The 13,377-nt window shown below is 43.6% G+C and overlaps 2 protein-coding genes across 3 annotated transcripts in view; one reads left to right on the top strand and one right to left on the bottom strand.

Moving 5' to 3' along the window:
* Nucleotides 1-1,637, top strand: part of Tango2 (transport and golgi organization 2) — a 30,797-nt gene extending 29,160 nt beyond the window's left edge. For both annotated transcript variants that reach the window (XM_089645601.1, XM_089645600.1), the window contains 2 exons: nt 229-327; nt 1,272-1,637. In XM_089645601.1, the coding sequence (XP_089501727.1) occupies nt 229-327; nt 1,272-1,383 (211 nt within the window). In that variant the 3' untranslated portion in view covers nt 1,384-1,637. The remainder of the gene's footprint in view (nt 1-228; nt 328-1,271) is intronic.
* An 8,422-nt stretch (nt 1,638-10,059) lies between these two features.
* Nucleotides 10,060-12,849, bottom strand: LOC149413333 (uncharacterized). The gene has a single exon (XM_089645456.1). It carries the CDS (start codon nt 12,847-12,849, stop codon nt 10,060-10,062), a length of 2,790 nt encoding a protein of 929 aa, XP_089501582.1.
* Between the last annotated feature and the right edge of the window lie 528 nt (nt 12,850-13,377).

Below are 13,377 nucleotides of genomic sequence, written 5' to 3'. Positions count from 1 at the left end.
CGCAACTTTTAAGTACATAAACGCTGCCCAATCCTAAATCTATTTCATTCATGCACACATATTCTTTGAATGTCTGTCTTTGTCATTGTGGATAAACATTTGAAATTGGAATTTACTGGAAACGTCAGCTTGTCTGTTACTTGCAACATTTTGTGTTAATTTTGTGAAACAATAACGTGTCTGTATGTTTGTATTGTCATTGTTGATAATCAGTTTAATTTGTTGCAGGCATCTTCCCGATGCAGAATTGGAAAGGCGAATCCATGGTGTACCAAATGCTGTGGCCGCCATCTTTGTGGATGTTCCACAGAAAGCTTACGGAACAAGGTATTTCACAGATCAAAATTTTACTGTCATGAGAATTGGTCGTTTCTTCGACTCGTTTTTGTGTAAGTCAGCTCGCATGTGGAAAGAACTACCGTCATCAGTATTTCACGGCCCCTACCTTAACCCGCATTACAAATCTTTCCAACCGGGTAGCAAAACAGTTCCCCCGTCTTTTCACTGTACAGAGAGGGGCTCAACATAATATTTATATTTTTTTTTTATATATTAACACATTGTAGTCGGGCGCTTCAAACAATAGACTCTAGCCAATAGCGGGTGTTTTTCGCGATTAGTGCATAAATATATCGCTTTTCTAAAATTGACACAATTTCTAAACCAAATAATATTTTCAATTGAAATTTTCAAAGAAATCATATATGACATTTGATCATCAAAAATAAATTATAATTGCTTTGATTACTTCATAATTTCACCACATTTCAAAGCTGAATATAAAATTCTGATATTAATTCAGTAAATAGCATTCAATATTCAATATTTGAAAATTCCAAGTAAAAGATAACATGTTTATTCATATCATATAGTTATAATATAACAAATAATAATATATATTTGCCATGCCCGCAATTTTACAATCGCTGGATGTGTGAAATCTGATCGCGTAAATTGAACAGTGTCGCCTAAGGTCGAAGGCGCACACTCAATAACTCATATGTTTGCTTCTTGTCAAAAAAGAGTCTTTTGCGGTTATCTCGCCTAATTGAAGAGCCCATTCCACTTATGAATCATAGTATTTCACGCTGATAACAAACCCGTATAATGCCGTTTCCCGCCAAAAACCGACAGTCAACAAAAACGGCATTTGCCGTGTCCCGCAGTTGACCGACAGTCCGCGAAAAACGGCAAAGCCCGTGTCCCGACGACAATGTGTTAATAAATGAAAGACACAGATTCTATAAATGGGACATGTATTTTTCTTTCAGAACTCACAGCATCATCTTAGTAGACGCAGAGGGTAACTTTGATTTCTACGAATGGACCATGGTGCTGGGAGAAGAGAATTGGGCGGCAACCCACATTCACAGAACTTTATAAGAATCAGTATTTTAATCATACACAAATTCGATACGGGTCTAGAGTTTTATTACTTAACAAATATATACATATAAATGAGTACATAATTATTTATTGCCCTTGATTTATCGCATTCCCGACTTTACCTTGTATCTGTTATCTCCAGCTAATTTTGGAGCAATTAACTGGAAGTCTTCAATTTAGAATTGTACTTTATAGTAGATATAAAATTGTCTGTTTTTACTGTTGGGTTCATTTTACTAGGTCAGTATAGAGACCTGCTTTGTCTTCTATTATTGTTCAGACTTTAGCCAAGAATCAAACCAACATGCCACATGTATCTGTATTGAGTAATTGAAATATCCGACAGATGTCTCCCCTAAATAATTGGGCAATAATTGTGATTATATATACACCAATACATTCAAATGAATTAGTTTATAAATAGGTTTGCAAGCCCATTCTCTTCCTCTTCTCTCTCTAAATAACGGATCAATAACAACCATGAAATAATTAAGGAATTCGAGGGTCGTCATTTTTTGTTACCAGTGATGTGTGTTCTGAAGAATAAAACTTATCAATTATTTTCTTGGTATCATTAATTTAACGAGGCCATTTACTGTAACATATGGTCCAATCGAGCCGCATCGTGCACCAGAACGAGCCGAAATATGAACCAGCAAAAAATCAAGAAGATGCAGATCATCATCAGATAAGTATCCCAACGCCATCCTAGACAAAACTGTGACCGAATCCCGAATCCTTCCTATTTCAAATTATCCCAAATGAAATATTTAAATATGCAACAAAGATTATTGTTGTTTTTGATTTTTCAGTTGCATAAAATTTTAATAGCTACCTACATTGCAAATTGATACGATTATTGTTAAATGAGCATCTCAATTGTAAGAGTTTTGTCATTGGATTTATTTAATTAAAAATAATTCACGCGAATATTCAAAATTACCGGGTAAAATCTCGCTACAAAATAATTTCAGCGAATTTCTGATTTAAAAAGTTGTCAGTGGTGAGTGGTTCAGTGGTTGTTCTGATTTAAAAGGTTGTCAGCCCTGGCACTAACAAGCATTTTTGCTAACAACGCCGTGTTTTCATTCGTAAACTGTCAGTTGTTTGAGGTTAAAAGTTAAATTGTTTATTATTTGCCATTAAAGATGGAAAAGTTAAAGCAGTTAATCAACAAGCGTGGAGTTTTGAAAGCGAAATTGACAAGGTTTAATGACATTTTAAAGACACTCGATAAAACGGAACTAGAATTACGTTATCAAAAGGTCGAAAAATTGTTAGATGACTTTGAAAAAATTCAATCTCAAATCGAAGAACTTTCGGATGACGAGGCAGAACACGTAAGTCAACGTGAATCCTTTGAAAATCAATATTTCTCTGTACTTGCATTAGCAAAAGGTTTATTGAATTCAGTAAATCATGAAAAATGTGAAATTAAATTACCAACTTTGAAACTTATTGAATTTCATGGTGAAATTACTGAGTATGCTAAATTCGCTGAGACTTTTAAAGCATTGGTTCATCAAAATAATATGTTAAACAATTCTCAAAAATTCTTTTATTTACAATCGTGCCTTAAAAAAGACGCAGCTAAATTGATTGCCTCCCTGACCATATCGCACGACAATTACGAATCTGCGTGGCAGATACTGCAGGAACGTTACGCGAATAAAAAAATAATAGTTCATAGGCATGTTGCATCTTTATTTCAGTTAAAAGATATGAAACAAGAATGTCCAGTCGCGTTAAGGCATATTATTGATCAGGCTAATATAAATTTAGAAGCGTTAAAAAATCTAGGATTACATGTTGATTCCTGGGACGCGATTATGATTTATTTAATATCTAATAAATTAGATGGATCAACTCGTAGATTTTGGGAAGAGCAGCCAATAGATGGTGCACTCCCAACTTTGAAAGAATTTATTACATGTCTAACCAAACGTGTTGAGGTACTGGAGTTCACAAATTTGCAAGAAAAAAGGCCTACCCACAAGAATGTTACAACACGTGATGATCGCAAGAAAGATTTGTCTGTCTCATTGATAGCAACCAAACACGGATGCATCCTATGTAAAGAAAATCATCCAGTGTATTATTGTAAAAAATTTCTCAAATTAAATATCCAAGGAAGATTAGAATTTTTAAAAAAGGCCCGAGCCTGTTTCAAATGTTTGAGGGTAGGACATTTTACACAAGATTGCAAAAATAAATTCAAATGTAAAATCTGTGCAAGTGATCAACATAATACTTTGATACATGTTAATGAATTAAATAGTGAAAACACAAATGAAGAGGCACACAGCTCGACATCAGTGGCAAATCATACGGTGTTAAATAAAAATGAAAAGATAATTTTATTATCTACAGCGATCGTGAATATCGTAGGTAGCGACAACCGTTTACACAAAGCGAGGGTATTATTGGATTCAGGCGCCCAATCGAATTTCATAAGAGAGAGTTTTGCAAAAAAATTAAAATTAAAAACAGAAAAAATAAATATGCCGGTGTCTGGAATACAAAATCGCATCACACATATCAATCGAAGAGTTACAATTGACATGTTAGCAGTGAATAGTGATTATAATAAGAAAATTTCTTGTTTAGTATTGCAGGCTATAACAACCGACCTACCCCAAATGACCTTCAGGAAACAAGAGTTGAAGATCCCATCTGGCTTGCAACTAGCGGATAAGGATTTCAATGTCACGTCTCCAATTGACATCCTGTTGGGTGCGGAAGTTTTTTGGGAAATAATGAATAATGATCGAATACGCTTAACGGAGGGCGGGCCAACTATTCAAAGGACTGAACTCGGTTGGATTGTTTCCGGAGCGATCGACATCATCACTAAAACAAGGCCAGTATCAATTAATTGTAATCTAGCCATTAATAAAATAGGTAACCAGATGGAAAGATTCTGGAAACTAGAAGAGGTGGATGTCATGAAACCTCAGAATTTTGAAGAAAAGGCTTGCGAAGTCAACTTTACAGAGTGTCATAGTAGAGACACGGAGGGCAGATTTACGGTAGCCTTACCAACCCGCCCTTGTATAGACCAACTAGGGAGTTCTTTGTCAATGGCTGAAAAAAGGTTTCATACATTGGAAAGAAAATTTTCCACCAATAAAGAATTGAAATGTCAATATAGCATGTTTATGAGAGAATATTTACAATTGGGTCATATGGAAGAGTGCCAAAAATCCGAATGCGATGCGAGATCATATTTTTTACCACATCATGCGGTGATGAAGGAGTCAAGCACCACTACTAAAGTTCGCGTGGTGTTCGATGGATCGGCAAAAACATCTTCTGGTATTTCCCTTAATGATGCTCTGATGGTCGGACCTAACATACAAAAGGATTTAAATATGCAAATTTTACATTTCAGAAAACATCCTGTAGTCATAACTGCGGACATAGAGAAAATGTACCGTCAGATAAACGTGCAGGAAAGCGACCGCAATCTACAGAAAATTGTTTGGCGCTTTTCACAGGATGAGGATTTGAAGCATTACAAGCTAAGGACAGTGACTTATGGATTAGGACCGTCATCTTTCCTGGCGACAAGATGCCTGAAGCAAATAGGTATTGAAAATAGACTTTCATTTCCTATAGCAAGCAATGTCATTGAAAATGACTTTTACATGGACGACCTATTAACGGGAGGAAATGACGTTGAATCGTGCCACCTTCTAAAACAACAGGTAATCAGTTTACTAAAATCTGCAGGGATGAATCTAAGAAAATGGAGATCGAACGTGGCAGAATTATTTTCCGAACCAGGTCAGGATATGCAAGGATTGATATCTAAAGAACCCCAAGAAGAAAAAATACTAGGATTAATCTGGAACAGTGAGTTTGATTACTTTTCATATGTAGTGAAAAAACCAGTATGTACCGTACAAAGCAAACGGCGGATATTGTCAAGTATCGCCTCAACGTTCGATCCTTTAGGACTGCTAGGACCAGTAACGGTTGTAGCAAAACTAATTATGCAGAGATTATGGATATCTAAGACTTCCTGGGACGAAGAAATACCCGAGGGAATATTAAAAGATTGGGAAAATTACATGAAAAATTTATCTCAAATAAACCTGTTGAAAATAAAGAGAAGAATCTTGTGGGGTCAAAACAGCCTACAAATCCATGGTTTTTGCGACGCATCAGAAAAGGCCTACGGAGCCTGTGCGTATCTAGTATCCAGGGACGCCGAGGGTAAGATGCACTCTCAGTTAATATCTTCCAGGTCCAGGATAGCGCCATTAAAAAACATATCCCTGCCAAAATTGGAACTTTGTGGTGCGGTGCTGTTAACGAAATTATTAAAAAACATCAAAGAAGCGCTCAACATGGTTGAGGTGGATACATACTACTGGTGTGACTCTACCATCGTACTATGCTGGATAAGAGGACAGCCAGCTAGATGGAATACCTTTGTGGCCAACAGGGTTGCCGAGATACAAGAGGCCGGCGATCCCGCCCATTGGCGACATGTTTCATCGCAGGAAAACGCCGCTGATATTTTATCAAGAGGAGTTACAGCAAACAAACTATTACAAGCAGATATTTGGTGGAAGGGTCCGGATTGGCTAATAAGAGAGGCCGATCACTGGCCGAAGCCAGAAAATTCCTGTATAAATCCTCCAGAGATAAAAACCAAGGCGGTATGCGTGTCTACTAATGTCATGGAGTGGGACATCTTTTCAAAATTTTCCTCTCTCAACAAGCTAAAGAGAGTAACTGCATATATATTGCGTTTCTTTAATAATTGTAACACAAAAAACTGTAAATTAACCGGGAGGTTAAGCGTGCCGGAGCTGGACAATACATTGCATCGTCTAATAGCAATAATTCAACGCTACCATTTTAAGGATGAGTTCAGGGCTTTGAGTAATAAATGTTCACTGGATAAACGTAGCGTTATTTTGTCGCTTAATCCATTTATAAATAATGGATTAATTTGTGTCGGGGGCAGGCTAACAAAGGCGAAACATTTATCATACCAGCAACGACACCCAATAATTTTACCAAAAAATAATAAGTTAACAGAATTAATTATTCGACATCTTCATTATGTACATTTACATGCAGGGACACAAACTTTGTTATCTCTAGTGAGATTACAGTTCTGGCCGATTGCCGGAAAAACCACTGTTAAGCAAATATTACATAAATGTATAGTATGTTTCAGAAAAAATCCAGTAACCAGTCAAGTTATCATGGGTGACTTGCCGGAAAACAGAATAACACCTAGCAGGCCGTTCGAGGTTACCGGGATTGATTACGCAGGTCCTATCATGATGAAAAGCGGTATCACCAGGAAGGCTCCATTGGTGAAATCTTATTTATGCATTTTTGTTTGTTTCTCAACGAAAGCTGTGCATTTGGAACTGGTAACAGACCTCACCACTGACAACTTTTTAAATTGTTTAAAACGTTTCATTGCGCGGAGGGGCAAACCCTTTAAAATATATTCAGATAATGCGACCAATTTTAAGGGAGCATATAATCAACTGAGAGAATTGTATGATAAGTTAAAGAAATCTGATGACAAGATTCAAAAATATTTAGCTGATTTGTCAATAATGTGGGGATTTATTCCACCACGGTCACCGAATTTCGCTGGACTCTGGGAAGCAGCAGTGAAATCCGCCAAATATCATTTAAAAAGAATAACCGATAATTCAAGTTTAACCTTTGAACAATTATATACTTTATTGTGTCAGGTAGAATGCTGTTTAAATTCACGTCCGCTCACTCCTCTGTCCAACGATCCGACTGACCTGAATCCTTTGACTCCAAATCATTTCCTGATTGGCGGAGGGATAGCTTCTATCTCTGAGAAGGATGTTCGGGAGATACAATATAATCGATTGAATCAATATCAAAAATTAAATGCACTGATTCAAACATTTTGGTGCAGGTGGAAACTGGAATATCTTGCAGAATTACAAAGACGTACCAAATGGAAGGAAGACAAGGGCCTCAGGACTGTTGAAAGGGACGACATGGTCATACTAAAGGAGGACAACCTGCCGCCTAATATGTGGAAACTAGCCAGGATCCTAGCTACTCACCCTGGAGCTGACGGGAAAGTGCGGGTGGTTACCCTCAAAACCGCACAAGGAACATTTAAGAGACCTATCAGCAAAATATGTTTATTACCCATGGAAAGGGATTCAAGCATTGCTACAGGGACGCCCGATGTACCCCCCGATGTACCCCCCGGACTGAATAAATAAGCTCCTGCAGTCATAAACAAGAGAAAAATCAACAACCTACCTGAAGGATGACCTTGGACCATCAAATTTTTGCTAGCAGTCATAAAAAGGAGAAGAATTAACAACCTACCTGAAGGATGACCTAGGAACATCGAATTAACTTGTTCATATTATGATTCTCTTATTTTAGAACTTTTTGTTCATATTCATCTCATGATTGTTTTTCAAATTAATTTGTCCATATTTATATTATGTTTATTTTTCAAATTATTTTTGTTTATATTATGGTATTTTTAAAAAAATTATTTTTTGTTTATGTGTAAAAAAAATAAATTCTTCCGTCCCCTGGCAGCATGTTCAGACTTTAGCCAAGAATCAAACCAACATGCCACATGTATCTGTATTGAGTAATTGAAATATCCGACAGATGTCTCCCCTAAATAATTGGGCAATAATTGTGATTATATATACACCAATACATTCAAATGAATTAGTTTATAAATAGGTTTGCAAGCCCATTCTCTTCCTCTTCTCTCTCTAAATAACGGATCAATAACAACCATGAAATAATTAAGGAATTCGAGGGTCGTCATTTTTTGTTACCAGTGATGTGTGTTCTGAAGAATAAAACTTATCAATTATTTTCTTGGTATCATTAATTTAACGAGGCCATTTACTGTAACAATTATATTATCTATTAGTTGTTTCAAAACGAACAAATAAACGCCAAACATAACCTTAAACATCAAATCAACTCGGTGTAAGGCCTTTCATCACCGCCATCCTTCTTTCACATGTCCCACACCATTCTGGAGAGCACAGATCAGCGTTGAATGGAGAGAGTATGATTGAATTGAATGTGACAAGTGTGTTTCTAAAGCTTTTATTTTCACAGAAAATGTATAGATTTGTGAGTTGTCCAGGGGGACTACTCTGTATCTTTCGGGTTTTTATTTTTATTTTATTTATTTGGGAAAATCAACAGATTATTTACATATATAAGAATAAACTAAATAATAAAGATAAAATCCAATAACAGATTTTCACTTAAAATTATAATAATAATAAAAAATATTAAAACAAGAAACTAAGGGTTCTGTACCCGTGGCCTGAGAAATTTACAAAAAATACAAAATTGTAAATAATAAATAATAACAGATCTAGGAACACAAATAAATTAAAATTTAAAGTTAACTGATATACTAATATACTAATAACCAGCTAAATTTCAAAAATTTAAATTTAACTGATATACTAATAACCAACTAAAATTCAAAACAAAATGTGTATTGTAAAATTTCAACACAGCAGCAATCAATAAAAGCACTACACAATAGCAATAATCACAATATAATAGTGTGGGTTAACAAACCAATAAGTTTGTGGTTTAACCTTTTCTTGCTGTCAACTGATTGAACGTCGTCTCTAATTAATAAAATATCGCTGTAAATTTACTTAACACTGAGTTAAAATTTGTTGGTATTCCTCCACAATACATGTGCCAGACGTAATGTGCGACACACAAGACTGTAAACAGGGCGGTGATCCCAATCCGTGGAGGCGTATGATGCCTTCCTTCAGTGGCGTGGAGGGGTAGAACGGGGCGTCTCTGTAGCCGTTGTAGCTGGTCCGATGCTAGTACTCGTCCTTGCTGTAGAGTCCGGGTCTTTCGTAGGGGCAGAGAGGTCCGGGGTGAGGCGAGGGTCAGAAGAAGAAGAGAAGGCGAGTAGAGTCAGAAGTCGGAGCGAGGTAGAAGGCAGAGCAGAGAGAAGTGTAGAGCTGGTGGAGGTTGCTGGATATCTAATTTTTCAAGGGACTGTTGCCCGTTTTATAGGACCCCGGCGGCCTTCGCTGGCTGAGCGACGCTCACACGGGCCCGCTTTCTCTTTGATTCCTGGAATCGAAGCCCGTGTTTGTGGCGCGCCCGCGGCTCGCCGCCGGGTTGGCTACCGCCTCTCGGCCGGTAATTTTGGGCTCGTGGTCGAACGCGACCACGGCCTCTCTTTGTTCAGACACGATCTTCAGAATCGCGCTTGGGGAACGTTCTGACGGCGAAGCACCTCGCACGCCACGACGGCGCACGGCCCCTTGCTTCGGGCCGGGGCCGAACGTTCCCTCTCGTATAAGCACGACTCTAATAATCGTGCCCGAATTAAATGATCTCATGATTGTACCAGCTCTAACAATACTTCTCTGCCCGTATACCTCTATCCAAGCTCCGACGTTTCATTTATTGATAACATTTTCATTTTACATTGCTTCATACATTTACATCTTTACATTATTACATACATTTTATACAATTTTATTTCTTTAGGACAGTTAGGATTCATTCAATTTTATTCCACAATTCTATATTTATCTTATTATCCTAATCGTGGGTGACCGCGGCCGAGCCCGGAGCAGTACGTCCGTCACACTCCCCCCGTGGAGCTCGGCTACACCCATTTTAGCGGGAGGCGTGCTGCGACTTGGTGCGGCGTGGTCCCCGGCGTCCAGTCCCCCTGAGGTGGCGAGTTCGTCGGGGCGGCGTCTGGACAGGTCCTTTGTATGTGTCCTTGGAGGCGGGATCACAGGCCGGCAGGAGGACCGCGATCTTAACTGCCGGTCTGACATAGGTCCCCGTGCTGGTTTTGACCTTCACGGTCCTGACCTGTCCGTCCGGGGCTGGAGTGGCCTCGAGGATCCGTCCCCGTGGCCAGCTGTTGCGGGGCAGCGCCGGGTCCGCAATCAGCACCAGGTCGTCCTTTTGTAGGGGCTGCACTGGCTGCTGCCACTGCTTCCTGGCGGCGAGAGTAGGCAGATACTCGCGGACCCAACGCCTCCAAAACATGTCCGCGAGCTGTTGGCCGATCCTCCACTGCTTCCTGAGGCAGACCTCTTCCTCGGCCGCCCCGTACATGGCCAGGTGGGGCCGCCTCCCCGTTGAGCCCATGAGGAAGTGATTGGGCGTCAGCGGTTCCTCGTCTCTGGGGTCGACCGATAGGTGGGTGAGCGGTCGGGAGTTAACGGTGTACTCCGCTTCAGCCAGCGCCGTTAGGAGGGTCTCCTCTCTTGGCGCTCTCGCTTTGAGCGTAGCTGAGAGCGCCCGCTTAACAGAGCGTACGAGCCGCTCCCAAGCTCCCCCCATGTGGGGACTGCGGGGCGGGATGAAGCTCCACTCCATCCCTTGGGTGGTCGCATAGTTTTGGACCCTTGGGTCCCGACAGATGTCTTCCACGGCGTCCCTCAGTTCCTTGTCCGCGCCGTGGAAGTTGGTTCCGTTGTCGGACATCAGGGTCGCCGGCTGGCCTCGCCTTGCCGACATTCTTTGAATTGCCATTATGGCAGAGTCGGCACTTAGTGCGGTGGCCAACTCCAGATGCACCGCCCTCGTCGACAGGCACGTGAAGAGGGCGACGTATCGCTTTTCCTTCCGGCGCCCGATGGTTACCTCTAGGGGCCCAAAGTAGTCCATCCCACAGTTGGTGAAGGGCCGCACATGCCGTGCAAGCCGGGATGCTGGTAGGGGTGCCATCATGGGGGGAGACGGCTTGCCCCGCCGCATTTTACAAGCGGGGCACATGTGTTTTATGCGGCGGAGAACTGAGCGCAGCTTTAAGATGTGGAAGCTGGTGCGCAGTTCGGCCATCGTCGTCTCCACACTCGCATGATCGGCTCGGGTGTGGTATTGTTGCACAAGCAGCCGGGTGTAGCTGTCACCACCGTCCAGGATTATGGGTGACTCGGGTACTCCCTTCACTCCCTTGACTCTCGAGCCCATTCTGAGCACCCCGTTGTGGATGTGGGGTGCGAGGGAGACGAGGCGACTGCTGCTGGGCACGGCCTGCCCCGAGTGGAGCTGGCGTAGCTCTGCTCCAAAGGTTGCTCCCTGGGAGTGCCTTATCCACCGCCATTCTGCGGCCCGGAGCTCCTGCAGGACTAGGGGGCCCTCGGCTGGCCTAGCGGGTCCCTGGCGGCATCGCCGAATGAACCGCAGCATCCATGCTGTGGCCCGGATCAATCGGTTCCAGGACGAGAACCGCAGGATGGAGGGCAGCCCATCCTCCACGGCGAGAGTAAGGCCCACGAAATTTGGCCGCCTTTCCAAATTCTCGTCACCCGGCTGTTGGCTCTGCCGTTCCTGGGGCCATTGGTTACTCGGCGCTGTCAGGAAGGAAGGGCCGGTGAACCACCTTCCACTCTGGGTGAGGTCCGGTTCCTCCAGGTCCCGGGTTCCGATGTCGGCTGGGTTCAGCTTGGTAGGGACCCAGCGCCAGCTGGCGATGTCGCACAGCTCGTCAATCTCCCCCAACCTGTTTGCCACAAAGGTGGAGTAGCTGCGGGGGTCCGTACGGAGCCAGCACAGCACCGTGGTGGAGTCAGTCCAGTACGAGGTGGAGGTGATAGGAGCCTGGCATTCCCTTCGAAGAGTGTCAGCCAGGCGGGCAGCCATGAGCGCAGCCTGCAGCTCGAGGCGGGGAATGGAGAGCGGTTTCAGCGGTGCCACCTTGCACTTGCTGGACAAAAATGTGGCGGTGCTGCTTCCCTCTCCCGTAGTCTCCACTAGATAGGCCACGGTACAGCAGGCTGCCTCAGACGCATCGCAGAAGAGGTGTAGAGCGAAGGAGTGGGCCTTGCTCAGCAGGCAACGCCGCGGTATGCGGATGCTCAGGCCTTGGAGCATTTTGATCCACTCGGCCCACCTTGCTGCGTGCGCCTCGTGGATGCGCTCATCCCAGCCGACGCTGGACCTCCAGACATCCTGCAGGAGAATTTTTGACCGCACCGTGAGGCAGGCCACGAAGCCCACGGGGTCAAACACCCTCATGACCGTGCTCAGCAGCTGCCTCTTGGTTGGGTGCCGGATGAGCTCGGCCTTCTCCGTCTCCTTGAACTCATACATGAATGTATCGTTGACGGGATCCCACGACAGGCCGAGCACCTTCTCGGTTTCACAGGCGCCGCTGCTGATGGCTATGGCCGCCTTGGCCCTCTTCTCTGCCGGCACGCTTTGGATTGCAGCGGGTGCGTTGGAGGCCCAGCTTGCCAGGTGGAAGCCTCCCCGGGATAGGAGGGTGCTGACGCCTTGTACCAGCGCCGCAGCCTCGCTCACGGAATCGGCGGCGTCCAGGTAGTCGTCCATGTAGAATTTAGAACGCACTGCTGCGGCGGCGGCGGGGAATTCTGCGGCGCCTTGGTCGGCCACCCTGTTGCGGACATATTGCGCGCTGCTGGGAGAGCAAGTGGCCCCAAACATCATTGAGGACAGCTTGTATGTGGTCGCTGCCTCTAGTGGACCGGCTCACCATAAGAAGTATTGCGCTATTTGGTCCTCCGCTTTTATTTTGATGCGGAGGAACATCTCCTCTATGTCGGCGGCTATGGCGATCTTGCCCTCCCGGAACCTCAACAGGTTGCCCAACAGGGATGACAGCAGGTCGGGCCCGGTTAACAGCCGGTCGTTCAAAGAGGTTCCCCGGCAGCGGCTGGCGGCGTCAAAAACAACTCGCAATTTCCCGGGGCTGTTCGGGTTGGTGACCGCGAAGTGGGGCAGGTACCACCTCCGCCGTGACGGTACGCTAGCCTCGGCGTCGGGTACCTTTACTGCGTACCCGCGCTCTATCAGGTGCGAAATTTTGGCCGCGTACGCTGCCGCCAGTGCGGGGTCGCTTTTCAAGCGCTTCTCGAGGGCGTTGAGGCGGTTTACGGCGCACTGCCGGTTGTCGGGCAGCCACACGTCGTCCTCTCTCCACAGCAGCCCGGTCTCCCACCGACCCGAGTCCAG

The sequence above is a fragment of the Hesperophylax consimilis genome, chromosome 22 (assembly GCF_061612785.1).
Source record: "Hesperophylax consimilis isolate HC1 chromosome 22, BYU_Hcon_1.0, whole genome shotgun sequence".
Classification (NCBI taxonomy): domain Eukaryota; kingdom Metazoa; phylum Arthropoda; class Insecta; order Trichoptera; family Limnephilidae; genus Hesperophylax; species Hesperophylax consimilis.
This window is presented reverse-complemented; position numbering and strand designations above follow the sequence as displayed.